The 19732-nt window shown below is 43.6% G+C and overlaps 1 protein-coding gene across 2 annotated transcripts in view; it reads left to right on the forward strand.

The window, feature by feature from the left end:
* Window positions 1-19732, forward strand: part of VASH2 (vasohibin 2) — a 138503-nt gene that overhangs the window by 58193 nt on the left and 60578 nt on the right. For both annotated transcript variants that reach the window (XR_013596263.1, XM_078649758.1), the window contains exons 3-4: window positions 8352-8440; window positions 11748-11804. Coding sequence is in view for 1 of the 2 variants with exons in the window: in XM_078649758.1 (XP_078505884.1) it covers window positions 8352-8440; window positions 11748-11804 (146 nt within the window). In the remaining variant the exon portion in view is untranslated. The remainder of the gene's footprint in view (window positions 1-8351; window positions 8441-11747; window positions 11805-19732) is intronic.

Consider the following 19732-nt stretch of genomic DNA (forward strand, 5'->3'; position numbering starts at 1 on the left):
TAGCACACTTGTGGTCTGCAGTTTGGCAGAAAAGACACCAATTGGCTTGCACCATGTTTGTGCAAAGCGCCGCTCTTGCTCGAGCAGCACAGATCTGGGGTCTAAAGCTGTTTTTTATGATCTTTTTTCACCTGTCTTTTTTTCTTTTTTCTGTTTTTTAAAATGTATTCTATTAATTTATTGCGATTTTATATTGCGCGAACATTACCCGAAGGTGTCGGAGCGCTTTACAAAAGAACCAGTTGCGTTACATAAGGACTTTGGATTACATGAGTTACCTACGAGATATAAACAGGAAAAGAATTGCAAATGTACAAGTAGAGCAAAAGGAGTGAAGAAATTGCACATTGTCTCCTGTCGATGTAGAATCGATGATTTCCGGAACCCCTGAATGCTCTGCTGTGTTGCTTAATCGTGATCCCACTTTCTGATATGGATAGCTAGTTCCGTTCAATTAATGAATACAGGTAGACTTTTAGTGAACCAGCCTAGACGCTCGCCTCTGTGTGAACACTCCACAGATGGCAGTGGCTTAATTGCACCAGGCCCAGGTCGACCTTTTCTAAGGTGGACCCACGCGAGCTCTAGATTGGCCTGTTCAACCCCCACAGGCCCATTAAAAGCTCCTATTGTGTCTAAGGGACTAGTCGAGCCATCTTCCTAAGTGAGAGAGAGCCCACCTGTGGACTGCAGTGGGCCTACAATGAGCAATTTCTAGGGAGAGAAAAGACCTCGCTGGAAAACAAAGTGCTCCGTCCCTTCCAACCACTCGTCTGCTACACCGCCACATCCCACTCACGATTCTAACACAAACGCATGCAACCCACCCATAGTCAGCAACTATTTAGGCCGATGACGCTTATTGTATGCGGCATTTCCCATTGTTGCACGGGCTGGCTCCAGGATAAACTTGTATTGCGCATGTGCTGTTCCCATAGATGCCCATTAATTTCTTACTGCGCTGCTCGTAGACTTGAACTCTAGCAGAATCACCAGACTCTTCCCTGCACTAAAATATGCATGTGCCGCCATCTTGACTATGGCTCTTTCCATCATTGGCCTTATGTCCCACACTAAAAGATGCGTTGGTGTACTGGCACACAGCATTCTGCTGCCCTTGTGGATAAGCGGGTTAGTCCTGGTTATAATTTGCGAATCCATCTCTTGCATACTCTCACCCATCACATCGCCAGGCATTATGTCTCATACCATGATAACCGCACCTCAGTGCTCATCATGCACGACATGAAAACACTTTCCATATAGATTCAAAACAAAAACACCCTCCCAGCCACACAATACACCCTACCCGGTGATGCCTGCTATCAGTGTGACTAAGTGCTTCTGGGCCCCAAATAGACGGCCATTTACACTAGGGCTCTTTGTAGCAATTTCCTTGTGTCCTGCTCCCTTTTGTACTGCGTTGTTCGCCATAAGTTGGCAGGGTATGTTCAGACGTGAGCCCCTTGCTCAGTTTGCCACTGGAACTCTAGCAAGCCTGGCTGAAGACGGCTGAAATGCCAGAAACCGGTCCTCGGAAGCTTGTTTCCTTTCCAGGGAAGGCATGGCTTGGCAGTTCGGTCTGGACTGTTCCCATGAGGCACAGGGTCAGACTGATTTGCATATGGCCATGTCTGAACTGGGGTGGCAGAGTGGGCTAAAGAACGGTGATGGATTAAACCCAGATCTGTTGACTGGGTGCGAGTGTTTGATTGGTTCAGATGCTCCGTCCATCACCACCCCCTTTTGTACCGCTCTGAACTATGCAAGGGCGGACATCTTGACGTTGGCTCTTTGCAGCATATCCTCTGTTGCTTCAGATATTTGTGTTGTACCACAAGTACTGACTGAGCTGTTAGGCATACTAAATGTTGTTTAGTTTTACATGTTTCTTCTTCAGCATTTTAATAGCCATGTTCCTGCGTGATGTCCCAACCAGCTTGACAACAGTTTAGCTGATGTAAAAAATCTGCAGTACATAAAAAATGTGAGCTAATTGATATGAAAACAATGTTGATACAACAAAGCGTGTTATTTTTTCTTCTATTCACAGCAGAGCGAAAAATTAATATTGATACCCATGTACGAAAAAGAAAATATCAATATTTAATGTGACAGGTAGACCTAAATGGATACATAAAAGCAGAAAAATCTACAGTGCAAGTTATCCAATGTTGCTACCGCACTGTGCATAATGATTAGCTATTCGCTCTCCCTACTGCTGTGTGAGCAGAGTACAAAGAAAAACGATCATAACTAACGTTATCGTTTTCCTTACTGCTCGGGTGTAGGGCGTGGCGGGTGGGCCGGGCTGGCCAGTGAAGGGGGCAGGGGGCGAGTGTAAAGCAGGCGGATCAAACAGTCATGCGCACTTTGCATCTTCCCCACGAGGGTGCATTACACAGCCTGGTGAGGAACATGCAAAGCCTCCAATCCCCTTTCTGAGTGCCAAGCCACGAGCTCAGACCAATCTCAACGCTGCTTAAGGCAGCATTGTGATTGGACTGGGACTTCCGGGAGGCTGGGAGCTTCCTGTTGGCGCGGAGGAGACAGAGCAGAGGTGGCATGGCATTCAGATAAGCAAGTATATTTTTATTATTCACGCCTTCTCCCCTCTTCCTATCCCTCCCCCACTCCCCCGCCCCACCACCCGGGCTTAGGCCGCAGCTCAATTGCACTGTGCCACGAGGCCTGGCTAGAAAACTGTAATGTGTGTTTATGCATCCTTGAGACAAAGCCCAAGGAGGTCTGTTGTGGGTGCGACAAGACCAGGCAACTAGGGCAGTCAAACTGCTAAATATGCTGCATATGGCCTCTGTTCTTCAACCGTGACCATAGAATCTAGCCCAAGCCCAAAAAAATATTGACACTGATTACACTTCCACACTTGCAAGATTGTGTTCGCGCAACTCTACTGGAAATGGAGAATCCATGCGGAGCAACCACACCCCATCTCACATCAAAAGAGAAGGCGTTATTGAATAGTTTTCAAGTGACCGGACTCTATCTGCTGCACCGTTGCACTTATTGGGTAGTCTCTTTATTATGACTGGCAGCTCTCATTACTCTTTCCCCAAAGTCGGTCTAGGGTGGTAATGACCTGCAGTAGAAGGGGTGGACCTTGGCTGTGAGCAGTGCGCTGCTATTGGCAGTAGGAACTTTCAAACAAGCTCTGCCTCCGGAGTGGCGTGGCAGAGGCTCCCGCACAGCGTGTTACGGTCTGGCCGGGTAGGCGGCGCATTCTGCCCATTTTCTTGCTTAGATTTAAAAGATTCTCTTGAAAGTGGTTCAGAGTGTCTAGTTAGTAACTCTTTGTTCACTTTGTTTAAGTACCTCCTTTAGGTCTGTTTCTGATAGTGTTATTGACAAAGCGTCCGAGTGTGGTAGGATAACAGCAGTGCTAGTTGTACATCCGCATCAAGTGAGATTATATCTGCACACTTCGAGGGGTGTAGTTGATACCCCAATTGCAGCTGCCAGCCTGACATCCCTAACCAGTCCTTAGAGAATGTTTTAGGCATTCTCCCCTGTAGGAAGAATGGGCTGTGATGCTTTCTTAGCTAAGCACCACACAGACACATGAGTGTTTCAACTAGACCAGCTAGATGTTTAAATGACCATCTGGGTTAATATGGCCACCTGGCAGTTTCTGCAGACTTGTTTAATGTGCTAGTACAGTCCTTTGAGGCCACCAAGACTGCCCTTGACTTGCAAACTGACATGTTTGCGGTCCATGTAGTGTTACTACAAATCCTAGCTTGTTTTTTGGTCTCTATTGATGCAAAACTGGGGAATCTGAGTGCACTTTTGTTTACCATTAAAGAAAAATTTAAAATTGTAGGCCTGGTCTGTTCATGTTCTTAGATTGTAGATAAATTGGCTATGCTGCCAGGTGCGTTACTAGTTTCTTCCTACGATGGGGGGAAAAAAGCAGAATAAGAATATCAATTAGAAGACTCCCGTTGCTGAAGTTGACTTGCAGCCTGGGGTGTTACAACATCTCGAATAAGGAAGCTTCCACCATTGGTTAAAGTCAATTTGCTGCTGGCTATGTTGGTGACAGAGCTGATGGTGGCTGTTAATTCTCTTTTGGAAGGGGTGGTAGGGTCTGGAGTGTGTCCATCTACTCTACAGTGCAAAACCGTGGAAGGGTACAAACTAGCTGATGTTCCAGCAGCAGACTTTTGGTGGTCTTTAGAGATACCATAGACAATGACTTTGACAGTTGCAACTTGGAAGCTAACAGTCTTTCCCTCTGTGGGGTGTAACACCAACTGGTAACCTGGGATGGCAGCTGAAGAAGCAGAAAGAACACCTTTAAAAGGACAGATTCTCCCGGATCATTCCAAGTTTAGTAGCGCCACTTTTAAATCTATAGAACCCAGACAGATCACAACAAAGAACCACCCTGCCCGGTGATGTGTATGATCACCAGTGACTAGTCTGTAAGTTTTCTGAAAGAAACTAAGAAGGGAAATAAGCTCTCTAAATGTGAAAGTGGAAAAAGGGTGTTGCAGAAGATTCAGAAGGAGATTGAAAAGGGAAGACTATCCTTAAGCTCAACGCATTGAACAGAAGGACTAATGATCAGGAGCAGCTATTTGGTGAGACAGGAATCCCCACAGCAACAAAACCAAGTCCTTTGCGAGGATTTTTAGGTTCAGTCCAAAAGAAGTACCGCCTGGATCCATAGGGTGCCAAGCCGTGCTGAAGAAGAGGATATTCACGCCTGTATACAAGATATGCTGCAAATATTTTTGGACCAATCAGGGTGTCTCTAAGCCATTTACATAGAGTGGCTGTGGCATGCTGCCTGCTATATTGGCGACGGTCTACTGCTTCTCAGCAGCAATGCCGATCATGGAGATGGCAGAAGGGGAGATCATGTACAAAGTGTATTGCATGCAGTTATGCGGGAGTGAGGGTTCTCTCTTCCATGACTCGGCGTAAGGGAATGCATTAAGAACCCATCACTGACTCCTCAGACTGAATTCCTAAAAGAAGCAACTTATCCTCACACTAAATCATGAAGCTGTTTAGCATCAAGAAGAATGTTGTCGAACACCTGTGCTGTGTCAGCACCTAGAGAAGTGGAAGGCCGCCTTATTTGAAAGAGCGGGTTTCAGAATAGCCGCCTGTGTAATAATGTCGGGTATTGCCTACACGTTGGATGATTGCTGAAAACAGTTGAGCTTGGTTTGGCAATGACCCCGCGGAATGCCAGCTGGAGTAGGGTGGAGTAGGGGGCGTCGACCACATAGGACACTAAAGGGAGGAGATGGCAATTTAACACCTTGCATGCGGCGCCGATTCCGCCCCTGTGCTGGAAATTCCAGAACAGGGCGCGGTCGTGACGGAACCGTTCCGTCATCAGCACAGCTCAGCCGTGACTGATGACTGAACGGTTCAGTCACAAGCATCGAAGGGGTTAATGAGTGTGAGAGGCCTGTGATACAACTGGCTCTTAGGTTAAGATCTAAAGGAGGATTGTGTGCGGAAAACAAAGTCTTTGGCTTCACTTATTAAAAGACGTGTGGTAGCTGCTGGGGTTTACTTTTGTTGTTTGTTTTGATTTTTGAGGAGCACAACCGGTGAGAACTACTCCTGTATTATATACAAGTGAAAGTGGTGTTAGGAAGGTAGAGTACTACCAGAACAATCTGGACCACCTGTTGCAAAAGCAATGTGATTAAAACCTAGTCAGCTGTTCTTTGCTTCAGGAGAAGAGACCAAAATGGATGTCTACCTACGGTAGGAGGCTCGTCTACTAAAGACCGACGGCCATAGGCTAGAGCTGGAATGCCTTCCCTCAATTGTAGTGTGCTTCAGTGGCTGCTGAAGGGGGCTGGTTGGTGGCGGGGTGGACTGGTGGTGGATGATTAGCCATCCTTCCGGAACTACCACCAGCAGTTGAAGTGCATTAAAAAAAATGTAGGGGGACCTGTGATGCTGTGCACAGTGAGGGGGGGGGGGTTAGGGAATGTCAGAGCGGGGTCAAATGCATGGCTAAAAAAACTAATTATGCTGTAACTTTTTTCGGTCTTTCATCTTAAGGTATGGATTTATAGAAGATATCACATAGCTTAAATGTAAAATAAATGCAAGTTAAGTTAATCAGTGGGACATGCATTTTAAGTTAGTTCTTTATGAAACCTCTATTAGTTAATGCACTGCAGAGGTCTGTGTCTGTAACCAGAGAGCTATGGAAATTAATCCTGATTGAATCAGTGGAGAATAGTTTGGGAATAACACAGGCCCTGCCGTATTGGCCGGTGTTACGCCCCTTGAAGAAGCACACACTTCACCTTCAGCTGGTAACTTCTTTCCAATACCACTCAAGAAGAATACATTTGTCATCAAGAAGTATCGAGTGATTCCATGAATCAAAGCCATTACTGGCATCCGAGCTCCTTTTACATTTGCAGATTGACCCGTTGTGCACATTTTATATTTCTTTCAGGGAATCCAGCACCCTAGCAAGAAGGCCTGTTTAGCTGTCTGCCCGCCTTCGGTTTCGCAGCACAGGCGAATCCCTGCCTTACACTGCAGCTGATGCATTTCAGGTCTCGGAATTAACAATCCATGGGCGTCTATCTTTTTACAGAAAGTAGGGGAATTGGGGTCCTTAAATTTAAGTATGGGCACGTCGTGACCCTCCGATCAGGCACACTTCGATCACTACACCCAGCACACTACAGTACTTAGATTCTATGACCTACCTAACTCAAACACGAGGTGCTATATCTGTGTCTGTATCTATGTCTATCTTGCTGTCACTGCCCCCTAAGATAATTGTTGTCAACCAGCAGACCTTCACTTGCCACCCACAGGTACAGATATTCTCTCAACTCCAACAAAGTCTGAACTCTCCTTACAGTGCTTCTGCACACACATGGCAGTAACATCATTTAGCCAGGAAAGTGTTGCTGACCTAACTCCTTCCTGTCTTTACAGAGCCATTCTTCTCCTGAGACAACAGAATATCTCAGCCAGACCAAACCATAATGCATTCAACACATGTTGGAACACTTTGCTTAAACCATATCCTACTCGCATGAGTGTGACATAGCTTTGAAACTTTGGGGTTGCTAAACCAAGTATATATTGGCATTATAGTGGGAAAATCCATCCCCATAGCACAGACACGTGTCCCTCAAACTGTTACAAGAATGCACTGGTACACAAAGTAGACCGCAGAGTTCTAGGGTAGACTTGCACACAACTAGTTGATCATACTGAATTAACACAAACTGGCACCAAATTAAATTTGTGAGTAAACCAGTCTTTGTTCACAGACTAGATTGACAACCGACCACCGAGCCTAGTCGACTAAGTGACTCCGAACATGCAGAAAGGGTGCCAAGACTCGATGACCCCCTAACCACCACTCATCCAAAAAGGAGCCAGTTCTACATTAGAGATTCTTCTAAGTATTGATAAAACATTAATAAAGGTGTTCTTTAATAGAAATCGTATTATGGCTCTCTCCTCTTATGTGAACTAAAAGAAGAAAATGTGTTATTAAATTGTGAATCGATCTGAACTTTCAGAATAAGATGTTTAAAAGTACTTGTAGTGTTCCCTCTTCAGTAGAGTCTCTGGTGCGTGTGTATAGTGGTTCCCGAGCAGTGGAACCACAAGAGGTTGAGCACTATTATTCAACATTCCTAATACTCGCACCAGTGTGGTTGTCCAAGGGCCAACACCGCACTGGTTTGTTGTGCTTAGTTCTACGTTAAACTTACAACATTGGGTTTACTCCAGTGCTGCTGATTTTCTGAGGTCATAAGTGCTTTCTTTCTAAACTCCATTTTTCTGTGATTACAGCAGAATTTGATCACCTACAGTGGCCGCATGATGCTCAAGCACTTCATTATCGTCTCATCTAAACAGTAATGTGGGACTGTGGTGTGAGCTAGAAGGCCAAAAGAGATGACAATGGATTTTGATCATAAATTCATAATACATGTTTTTAGTCTCTTGGTTGGTGTTTTTTCCAAAGCAATCGTTATGAAGATGCTATGATTGAAATGGTACTTTTTAGCCTTCTTTTTAACTAAATGTAATGTAGTCCTTTTATTTGTGCGTTTATGGCCATATTTGGCCGAAATAAAGTTTCTGATGATGATGATGATCCAAAGGTGGGATTACAGCCTGACGTCATGTTTGTTTTGTTTGCAGGCCAGTACTTCGTTTAACATTAATAAGTGGTAAAGAATAACACGCAAGGACTTGAACGCGTCAATTAGTCGTGAAACCTTTGTGCTATTGTGGCTGCAGTGTGGACAATTGAATATAACATTGCTGCATTAGTTGAAAATCATTAATGTGGATATTTTGTTTCGTTTCAGCCCTCAACACCAGCAGTGCCAAGCTACAAGCCTTCGATGTCCATCCCCGACTGGCTCCATGCAGTGCAGAACTACATGAAGCTGCTGCAGTATCCTTTACAAGGCTCCGCTCTGTGATCGTGCATTGCATTTTGTTGGCATATATGCTCGCGTCGACACTTCATGAAGAGGTCTCAGTTGGGCCACACTGGGAAAGGACAGAAGGCTCCCAGCCAAATCCATTCAGAATTGTCTAGTAGTCTGTCCGATCAACTAAATCAGTAACATTTGCATGAGACCTAACTTTTACAAAGCCCCGCCACCATCCTTTGTCTTCTGCCTGCATGGTTGCCAGTATTGGATGTCCCTGTGTGGTTGCCAGTTACAGGCCTTGGTTGCCCCCTGTGTGGTTGCCAGTTGCCTTGGTTCTCTGTGTGATTGCTAGTAACATGCCTGGATGCCCCAGTATTCAGCTCATGTTCGTAAACTCTTCTCAGGAAGTTACCAGCCGCTGATCTCTGCACAATATTCTTTTTCGATACAAAGATTTGCAAAGCTGCCAGATTCACTTCCTAGTGTCTGGGCTAGGCTCTGTGGTGAAACATGTAGCTATGGAAGCAGCTACCAAGGTGTTCTTCCAAATATGGAGTCTGAAAAATATGAAGTCCTTAATTTTAGAAAGATTTCGCCTTGAAAGGATCCAGAATTTCCCTGCACCGCGCCTGTTTTACTTCAGACCATTTAGAGTGCATGATTGTCAAGGATCCAAGTTCAGCGTCTGAAGGGTTTTATCTGGGATGGCTCGAGCTAGCACTCTTGGCTTTAATTGGTGAATGGCTTTACTATTGTGTCGCTTTAAGGTTTGACTTTTCAATCCCAGCTCGTGGAGACAGCTGAGGTGTGCATATTTTTCCAGCTGCCTGCCCTGTAAGTGCTTGTATACACACAGGCAGGGAACCTTTCTCTTATTGCCTGCGCAGCTCAGGTTCAGCCTGCTAGTGGCATGAGTCTGGGGCAGTTGAAGTTGCGGGTTATGTGTACAGACATCACCCAGACTTGCATGTGACAATGTAATGTTGTGACCTGTTGTTTAGCTGGCTGCTCTGGGTCTCGAGACGGATGTATGACATTACAACGCATGCTTTTACCACGCATGCCTTTACAACGCGGTTTTTACAGCGAAAACCTTTACAACGCATAGCGCTTTGGGGTGCTGGATAGTGAATAGTTTAATTTACTATTCCAACTCCAGTCCCAGTGGACACTAGGGAAGGTGTTGGATAGTAAATTAAACTTATTCCTTATCCTAGAGCGCCCCCCAGCGCAATGCGTTGTAATGGTTTGCGTTTTAAAAGATGCGTCGTAAAGGCACTGCGTGGTAAAAGTTGCGTTGTAAAGGATGTTTCCCTCTCGAGACACCCTGGAGTCTAGCTGGCTGCTCTGTGTCTGGATAAAGTTCTGCCAGTAAATTTAGTAATGCACATATTTCTGGTTAAGGGTTGCAAATAGGCTTTGTGAATCTATATTGTGCTTTGCTATTCGAACAAAAGAGTTTTCGTGGGATAGATTCATTATTTCAGCTCATTAACTAACCAGCATTGACGGAGATAATAGTTCTCACCTATGAGAGCTATTCGCTTTGGCAAAGTTTTGTAGCCAATTCTGTACAGCAACGTAGATGCTTTGCAGAGTAGCTAAAATACTTTAACAGCGCTATGACACAGCCAAGGCTAATGCCCTTTTTTAATTTTTATTAAATTGCATTGGCACTGAATGCATTGTAGTCCTCTAAAGCTAAAAAAAAAAGTGTTTTAGCCATGGTGATACAGAATGGCAAAACATCATTGCCAAAGTCTATAATGCCCATGCTCTACAGCATGAACAAAAGGCTACAGTCTCAAAGATGAGACCTATTGGCATTGCCAATGCTTCTTATGTCTCGGCACAACAGCCCTGAGCAGATCAATGAATCTCCCCATGGGTGAAAAAGGAAAAAAAAATACATCACATATAGAAAGCAACTGCTTCCATGTGCATGTCTTTGTGAACATGCATTTGGAAGCAGTTAAAATCTGTTACAATAAACATCCATTTCAGAGGAGAAAAGGTCTTCTTTGAAGTGTCCGGCATAATAAAACATAGCTACAAATGGCAAGAGGTTGAACAAGGAATACAGGGAAGAATAAAAAATAAAAGTAGTACCTCAATCCCAGTGCGATCAGCAGAAGAACAACAATCGAGCTGAAGCAATCGGTAGTTGGTCGATGCACCAGCCAGAAGAGTAAGTGAGCCAGCAGGCGTTGGCTAATTAGAAGGCAGCATATAAGAGGGAAAATGAAGCTAACCAGTTAAGCAGTGGGTGGGCTGCAAGCCTCTTGTTGTATACAATATCTCTTGCAAGTGAGAGTGCATGCAGCTCACGCAATACCCTTCAAAACTGCATTATAAAATGTCAAGTCACGGTTTCCTGAAAGCAGGAAATTATTTCCCCCCATTACAATCAGGTTGGAATGGAAAATCTCTCCTGCATGCAGAGATTGATACACTGATTAAGGAGGGGTGCACAAAACCAAGCATCTCTGGAGTGGATTCAGGCCGAGAAGCGGATGTGCGAAATCAAACCTCAAGTCAAGACCTCAGAGTCCCAGCCTTTTAAAATCCCTAGCTATTTAGTCTTTATAGCTTCTCATGGTACTCCTAAATAAGCAGATAAGATGCACGATGTCCCTCTGGTAAAATAACTAGTCTTCTTAACTTGTGTGTGTGATGTCCCCTTCTTATGACGTCATTAGTAGTTAGTGGTAAAGAGTTGTGTAGTCTTGGTTTGTGAGATTGTTCCCAGCAGCTCCCACGCCTGCTTCACTAACCAGCTAATTGGAAGCTGAGTGAAAAAGTATTCCACAAGTCTGAGATTAGGAAATGGCGGCGCCTTCTGCTCGGATCCCTCGGATCCTCTCCCTGGCAGGAGAAATGAGCTGTGCTTTACTGTGGACAGACAGTGTTTTTGTCTGTTTCTTGGTATTTGAGCGAGAACGAGTGGTTCTTCTCTTTGATGAGTCCCTGTAGAGGCATGAGCACAATTATCTTAGACCCCAGTGCAGACTACCCATCGGGATTGCCAATGGTCATAACAGTAGGTGCATGATGTTAGAGAACTTTACCCACTTACAACCATGGCGTAAGTAACATTTAGTCTGTTCGTTCGGTGGCGGTGTGGGTGACTGGGCCTGTGGGCATGTGTTACTTGCCTTTTTTTAATCTATGGATGTGTGAAATGAGCAATCTGCTGTAACCCTCTTATACACTCTGGTGGGGAAGATGTTTTGTGTTTACGTACTTGTCTTTGAGCTTCCTGTTGGTGTTTGCAAGTCACTGCTTTTTCGTATTTCTGGTTATCTCTGTTTAACAAACACTCAGATACAATCATACAGGAACCCAGTTTTTTGAAATTAGAAAAACAAGGCATCTCAGTGGGTAAGTGCTTTAAAAAATATGTACTTCAAGTATGTTTGCATTGGTTTTGTCCAACGCTCTTTTTGTGCTGTTGGGGTGTATGTACAGGGATCCATGTGTTATATCCGCAGCCCCTGTTGTGTAGATGACCATTCGCCATTTTCTTAAAGCAGTGCTTGAAACTCTAGGGACTTTTAATCTAGTGGTGGACTTTGAGGTCGGTGCTAGTCTCAGGCGAGCTGATTAATTCTTATGGTACTTTCACAGAACGTCTCCATATTTGGCGTGCATGCCAGCATGTCGGTCATGGGCACTCGTGTGAATTTCAGCCTAGAATGTACACCGTCAGCCAGATTTGTGTAGGCATTGTAATCCAACTTGGCCTTTAGAGCTGTGCAACACCTGCTTCCTTGCAAAACATCCTGTACTGCATCCAAAATCCACAGCTGGAATGACGGAGGCTCCTTTAAAAGAATGTAAAACTAAGAGGCTGTCTTTGCCAATATTGGCAGAACAAACGCAATTCTGTACTGTATCTTGGCTTTAAAACCTTTCCTGTTAAACAAAATAAAAAAAACAAATTGGTAAAAAAAAAGATCTTCTGTTGGTTCATTTCATAAGACGCTTTTGGGAACCAATAAGTGCGCTTCAGTGGCAAGCGGGCAATAATGGCTAACGCAAGCACTGCTGGGTGGCGGTCACATCAATTGGCCCTCCTATTCCAACCTAAGTAATAGAAATATTCCTTCTCTCTTGGTGGTATCCATGCAATGGCTGCAGCAGAAATTGCGGGACAGCTTTGCCAGCCTCTTACTACTTACTCTTACCACACCTAGGAGCCACTTTTGAAGCTTTTTTTTTTTTTTTTTTTTTTTTTTTATTACAACACTTTTGAAGCTTTTAATGAAATAGTATGGACATACCAATAGAGGACACGTGGTGGGGGTGCATCTGTTTGTCCCATTGGCTAACTACGTGGCTTCCATCCTATTTGGTAATGATGATAAATTAAATAATATCTGGTCACTAACAAGTGCCCACTCGGCATGTTTCTTTCTGAACACAAGGTTAAAGCACTACCAGTTTGCTTGTCTATTAATCATTTTCTCCAAACCTTTGTAAGTTTGAGAGATTACAAAGTTTAAGCAATAGTATGTTTTGGGAATAAAGCTCAACTTTTTAACACGTATTCACAAAACGTTTTGCTCTGCCCTTGCGGATTTGTGTTTTTAGGTTGTTACATTCTATCCATTGCATTAATATTTATATTTAAATATTATACATTTTGTCTTCAGAGTATAAATACTTAACTTTTCTGTGACGATTTTTCACAATTTGTTCTTTTTTTGACGGGGATTTCAAAGATATAATTCTGCCCCCTCCACCCCCCCCCCCCCCCACACACACACACACACTCACACCTTCCAAAAGTTCCCACTGTGAACTTTGGATGCTCCTGTCAATCACTGGATGAAGAGATTGGGGTGGTTATTTCTCTGTCCTGGTCCTGCCCTGTTGAATTCCTTTACCCAGCGCCTTAGTCATTCAGTAGCTTCTGTAAAGTCTTAAAAACATGTATTTTCTGCCAACTGGTCTACTATTCTAGGAATAGTCGTCTATTAACCTCATTTAGCACTTTCAAATTTGTCTGGTTGTACAAGCGTTTTGTAAAAGACCTTTAACAGAAGTACAGGATCTGCTGAATTTGTCCCAAAATCGTGAAAACACCTATTTCAACAGGAATGGTGGCCAGTTAAAGTGGTTTATGGTTTTGAAGACAGTTGCTTAGACTGAGTGAATTTGGAATTGCTGTGACTGTGGCAGTGATTCAATCAGTAATCCAAGATTTATTTCTAATTATTTTTTCTAAAACTTTCTAGAATATAGTTTTTGCTTGTATGATGTGGGTTAGGGTATATATATTGAAGAATATTTTAATGCATTTTGACTCCAGGCTGTTTTAAGCAACAAAGAGTGAATACTTTGTAAGATAAGAGCATTGTGCTTGGAAAGAAAAACAGAGTGTGTCTTTTAAGAGTCACTTTAAACTTGGAACCCTTTCCTTTTCGATAGTCCAGTAAGCTGCTCCCTTTTGAGGTAACATTTTTAGTGCAGATCATGACTACTGGGCTCTGCATACGTATTTCACTGTTTTGAGCCTAGTATGTTGGGGCCCCTGAAACTATAAATTTGCGCATTTCTTTAATAGTTTGAACAGCTATGTTGCCTGTCTTTAAAGTAAAATGGCTTTGATGCTTTATGCATGAAAACACTGGGACGGTCTCGGTCTACATTTTTGTGCCTTTGAAGATGGACAAATCCAACATGCACCCCTCAGCCTGCCTCCAGCACTGTGCCTTTAGCACCTTTGTCACCCTTGGGCCTCCCTAGATTAATACCTCCTGCACTGGACAGCAGTATGTATGGATTAGCCAAGATGTGTGTTCGCATGCTTCGTACAAGGCCAAGAGGCAGTGTAGAAAGTTGGGACACACTGAATAGGAGAGGTGAGCTTAAGAAGTCTGATTCAAACAATGACTTTACTACAATGATACTTATCACATTAATGGAGTGAGGCTTCAAGGCACTGTTGGAAGTACCTGACTGTGTCAGATATTCCTGCTCTGAACACGAGATTGTAGTTGGAAACCATACTTGTAGACCCACACTTATAAAGTTGCGGTGTTGGTAAGTTTCTGTTGTGTTCCTTGCAGAACACTGTATCTGTTCAGAAGTCCAACTGGTCGAATTGTTGTTACTTGTGTCCAGCTGGGAAGCAACACCTTCCTTTCATTGGAAAGTGTGCATCAAGCTGTCCCAATCCTTCACATCAGGGCAGGTAAAAGATTCAATAATGTCTTTGGCTTGGACCAGTGATTCCTTCTGGGTGTGGATGCCACCAGGTCGGTGAGATTCCAGGGCGGATTTTTATCTATCGCTGCTCCTTGTTGTGTAATCTTATTTGGATATCTTTAACTGCGTCGCTGTTAAAATTAGAATACGGGACCTGATGCGGAAATATGAAAATAATGTGGGTACTTAACACCTTGCGTGCGGCTCCGATTTCCCCCCGGTGCTGGACATTCCATAACTGGGTGTGGTCGTGACGGAACCATTCCGTCATCCGCACAGCTCAACCGCGAGGCATGACGGAATGGTTCCGTCACAAGCATCGAAGGGGTTAATATAAAAGTGCTCCATTTTATTTTAATGATTCACTATTGTGGTTATATAATTATTTCAAACTAGCGCTACCCCAATTTGTAGTAAGTGGGTCCTACGTGGGTGGAGGGGGGGATTTGTCACTTATTTATGACAAAACTGCAAATTGATTATATTCTGCAAAAAAGGGTAGTTCCTCTTAAAGGGAGAAATAGAGCAGTGAGATCGCAAATGCTCCAGTTTCATTAAAAAAACATTGCTTTCTCAAGTGTGATGTATAAACGCTCCTAGTTTACAATACATTGATAGTAATCCTTTATGATTTACGAGCGAATGAGTGATAATGGCATGGTATGCGGTGGGACAGTGATGGAGATGGGAGTGATGATTAAGTATGTAATTGCACCGGGTAATGGATAGATAAAAGGTAGACTGCAGATCTTTGTTCCACGTATCTTTTGTGTTATTAGCTCTAGTATCAAACATATGGCAAAGTGTTTCTGCCATACATTTAAAGAATACTAGCCTTCTCCTGGACAGTAGTTTAGCTGGATTTATTGCGAGAATATCTGTTAAAAGGTTTCGGTTTCTGTCAGAAAACTGAGATACTACTTAATGCACAAACTGATAAACTGTTAAAGGTCCATTTCAATCACTTGGAACTGTTAGCCACTCCCCAGGGATAAATAATACAAATCATGTCATGTACAGAAACCTTGCAATGCAGGCCAAAATGAGGATCACACTGCTCTTTTTAACAACCTTAACTAAGACAGTATGCACATCCTTCGGGTATCTGTACCGCACAATATTCATTCACGTCCAGTCCTTAAATGAACGAGATATATATAATATACCGGTTTACTTTCCTGGATCAAATATGTTGTAAACTTGAGATGGATGAAAACAATTCAGGTAAGTAATCTTATCCTGTGAAAGGTTGACATCTTCAACAAAGTCCTGGTTGCAAAATCTTTAACATACTTGGAATTTTTAGCTGGTACATTGCAGCATTACTAAATTGCCTTGCCTCATTCCACACAATTTCATTAACTATGCATAAGCGTAATAGAAGAATGTTCTGTGCATTGTTAAATGAGTGTAACTAAAGAGTTAATACATAGCACAATGTAATGATTTGTCTCTTTACCATAATAGTCTGGCAGCCGGATCCCTCCGACAAGTACTATAGACACACCTCAACAGGCATCTCTAGAATGCAGTCTGTTCTTTGTCTATTCTAAGAAGTACCCCAGGTGAACCTGCTCTCTTACTTTAGAATGTATTGTGAGGGGCATGCTAGTGGGAACCCCACCCTTTTTCTTTCAATTCACAGAACTACCTGTAGTGTTACAGAGCTCCATGTGTGATGCAATTCATTTGCATGCTACACCTGGCGACGAGATATGGGTTGCGTAGCCCGAAGAAGAGTGAGTGCTCTCCCAGAGAGTTTTCCAATGTCCAGCAAACTGCTTGTGTGTGCCATGTGCGCCTCAGTCCAAGTGACCACATACAACTGGCGAATGTGGAGTCAAAGTGCCAATCTAGCCAGTGTGAGACTTTCATTGAAGGCAGAAGCCTCAACGGAAGTTTGCTTGATATCGGCCAAAAATCTAAAAATAAGGCCGAAGGAAGATTCACCATGTTGCACTGTAACACAGAACCATCGTCCATATAGAATAGGAATACTAAAGGCAGTGACAACCATGTATTTAAAACGCTAAAGTCCGCAATAATAAAATACTGCAAAATGATAAAGGCAGCGATAGCCAAGCTTAAGAAAGCGCTAAAAGCAAAAGTGTCTACGTACAGAAATGCTAAAGGCAGAGACAACCAGGTATTCAAAACACTAAAGTCCCCAATCGTAAAATACAGCAAGTGTATGCATGTATAGAGAAGCAGAAAAGGCAAAGATCAAACTGGTTTAAAGAAACGCGAAGAGACATCAAATGCATGAGCAATGTAAACCAAAGCGTTTAACAACTTACCAAAACTTGAGTATAGAGAGCCATTCAACCTCTGCACCGGGCACGGCGACCCAAGTAAATGCATAACAGGTTGTGCATATGGTGCTGCCCAACCCTACAACTCAAGAGGTCTTCTTCGAGAACTTTGAAGCATTCTCATGATGCAGAAATACGCGTCAAATATGGTGCTGCTGCCTTCTTAAAACCTCTGACTGCTCTCAATGCTGCCAAGAAGCGAAATATTGTTAGATGGTCCGCGTAGCTTGAGACATTACAAGATTTCATAGATGCGTTAGAAGAGACCTATAACCAGAAGATCATCATGTACTTAAAGAACCTTGCAGGAGAGAGTAAAAGAAGTGATGGAGAAAATACTAAAGGCTCTAGTCAAAGAGGCATTAGAAGTCCAGTTCAAACCAATGCCGAATGTGGGGTACAAACGATGCATTTTCAGTCGTGAAAGACCGCAAATTGGTGAAACGATGGATGAGTTTGTCAAACAATTCACGGTCTTATAAAACATTGACTATTTAATGAATTCGATGACGAAGAAGCTATATGTCTGAGAGTCCTCGATGGCTGTCTATGCAATTAATTCAGGTGACAAACGATGAGAGAAACTCTCAGTTTGGAGATGGTCCTCATGGCTGCAAGAGTTGATGAATGTGCCGATCAACAAGCTTCCAATGTAGAGGGCCTGGAACAGGACGGAGTTAATCGCCACTGAACATGAAAAGCAAGCAGACACAAGGTAGAAGGCCATAAAGTGATGTCTTCAAAAAAGTTGTGTTTTAGATGTGACTTCTCCTTTCTACATGAAGTTAAATGTCCCGCCATTGGACAGATATATAAAGGTTGCGGTAAAGAAAATCTCTTCCTAACCATCCACAAAGTGAAGGAGAAATCAAGTGCATCACTTCTTGAAGAGAAAATTGGCCGCATCACTTCGTGAGGAGAAAATGGCCGCCAAGAAATTCCAGGAACTGTCTTGTCATGCCTACAAGGCCAAATGACTTCAGTAGTTGAGACAAGTCGAAACCAAACTACCTTGATTGTCCTCTAATTCATCTTCAAAAAGTTCCCCAACGTCATTGTAGAGCGACGGCGAAGATGGATGTGCGATGTCTGTTCTGAGTAGAAGACCTGCACCTGTGCTAATCGTCACAAGCAGCTAAATCTACGAGTTGAAGAAAGATCGGCATATGAAACAGAACTCATTTGGACACTCATCCTAAGATTACCCTAAAAGTGAACGGCTGTTCCATACTTTTTAACATAGATAGTGACGCTTTGAAATAAATTATGCCTGAAGAGAAATACAATGAACTATCTCCCATACCTGACTCCAGCCTTTTAAAACAGATATATATTTGGGCTTTGTCTCCGCCACTGAAGAGTCAAGGATCTTTTGTAGCAACCATATGACGCAAGAAGACACAGGTGCAAGCACCGATCCATGTCCTTCATGGTACGTCAAGTGCCTGTCTACTCCATTTCAGTACGGCTGCTGACATAGGGCTGATTTCCATAAACTACAATCTGAATGCTTATGAAATCGTGAATCTGTTCCCGTCATTGTTTCATGGATTAGGAAAACGTAAAACTATGAAGTTATGACTTCACATTGTTATGTTATGTTAACAATCTTTTATAGAGCGCACGTACACCCAGAGGTTTGCTGGCGCTAACTAGCAGATGCCAGGGCAGTTGGGAGATTATACATGGGCCTGAGTGAATAGCCAGGTTTTAAGCTGTCTCCTAAAAATTAGGAGATTATTGCAGGAACTGATTTCCAAAGGAAAGGAATTCCAGAATCTGGAAGCTAGAGTCGCAAACCTGCGTCCGCCCTGACGTTGAAGCTTAAAAGGAGTGGCCAGTAGATGGAGATTGGCAGACTGGAGATTGCGAGAGGGGACTTACCTAGGCAGAAGATTGTTGATGGATTGGGGACTACGGGCTTGAAGGGACTTGAAAATGAAGCAAGCGTTTTGAATGCTACTCATTGGGGAAGTTTTTTTAACAAGGGTCTGGCTGATTGCCAAAGTGGCTGCTGATGTATCAATCTAGCGGCTTGATTTTGAACCAATTGGAGACGTTTACTGAGAAAAAGAGGAAGGCCTAAATAGATGGAATTAGCATAATCCAAGTGTGACAGTACTAAAGCTATCACCACCTGGATCAAAGCCGACTAATTCAACATCAGACTGATCTTCCTGATCCTACGGAGCTGGAAGAAACAGGAGGACACCACCGTGCCTACTTGAGTTTTTAATGACCGGTCCTTATCGATAATCACCCCCAGGCTCTTTACCGAGGTGGAGGGAATAGGTGGAGAGCCAAGTTCTGGAGGCCAGTAGTGTGGGCCCCAGAACATTTGACTTTTGCCGTTAAGGACTAGTTCGGTCTTGCCGGGATTCAGCTTCAGGTGGTTAAAATCCATCCATTGGCAGATATGAAGCATGGTGCCCTGAAACTCCCGGATGGATTCAGGGGAGTTATCTAATGTAAAGATAAGTTGAAGATCGTCGGCATAATTGAACGTGATAGCGTTGAATGCTTTCAGGGACTGGATCAAAGGAAACAAGTACAAATTAAACAGTAGGGGGGACAGTGAGGAACACTGAGGGACCCCACAGGAGGTGTGAAGTTTGGAAGCAGTGAAAGGAGCTAGGCGAACCGCTTGAGTGCAGTCGCTAAGAAAGGACCTAATCCAGCTGTAAGCAGAATCACAGACGCCGGCCTGTCTGACACGGTCCAATAAGATGGTGTGATCGACCGTGTCAAACGCGGCCGAGAGGTCCAAGAGGACCAGGGCCTGTG

Source organism: Lissotriton helveticus, chromosome 6 (assembly GCF_964261635.1).
Source record: "Lissotriton helveticus chromosome 6, aLisHel1.1, whole genome shotgun sequence".
Lineage (NCBI taxonomy): Eukaryota > Metazoa > Chordata > Amphibia > Caudata > Salamandridae > Lissotriton > Lissotriton helveticus.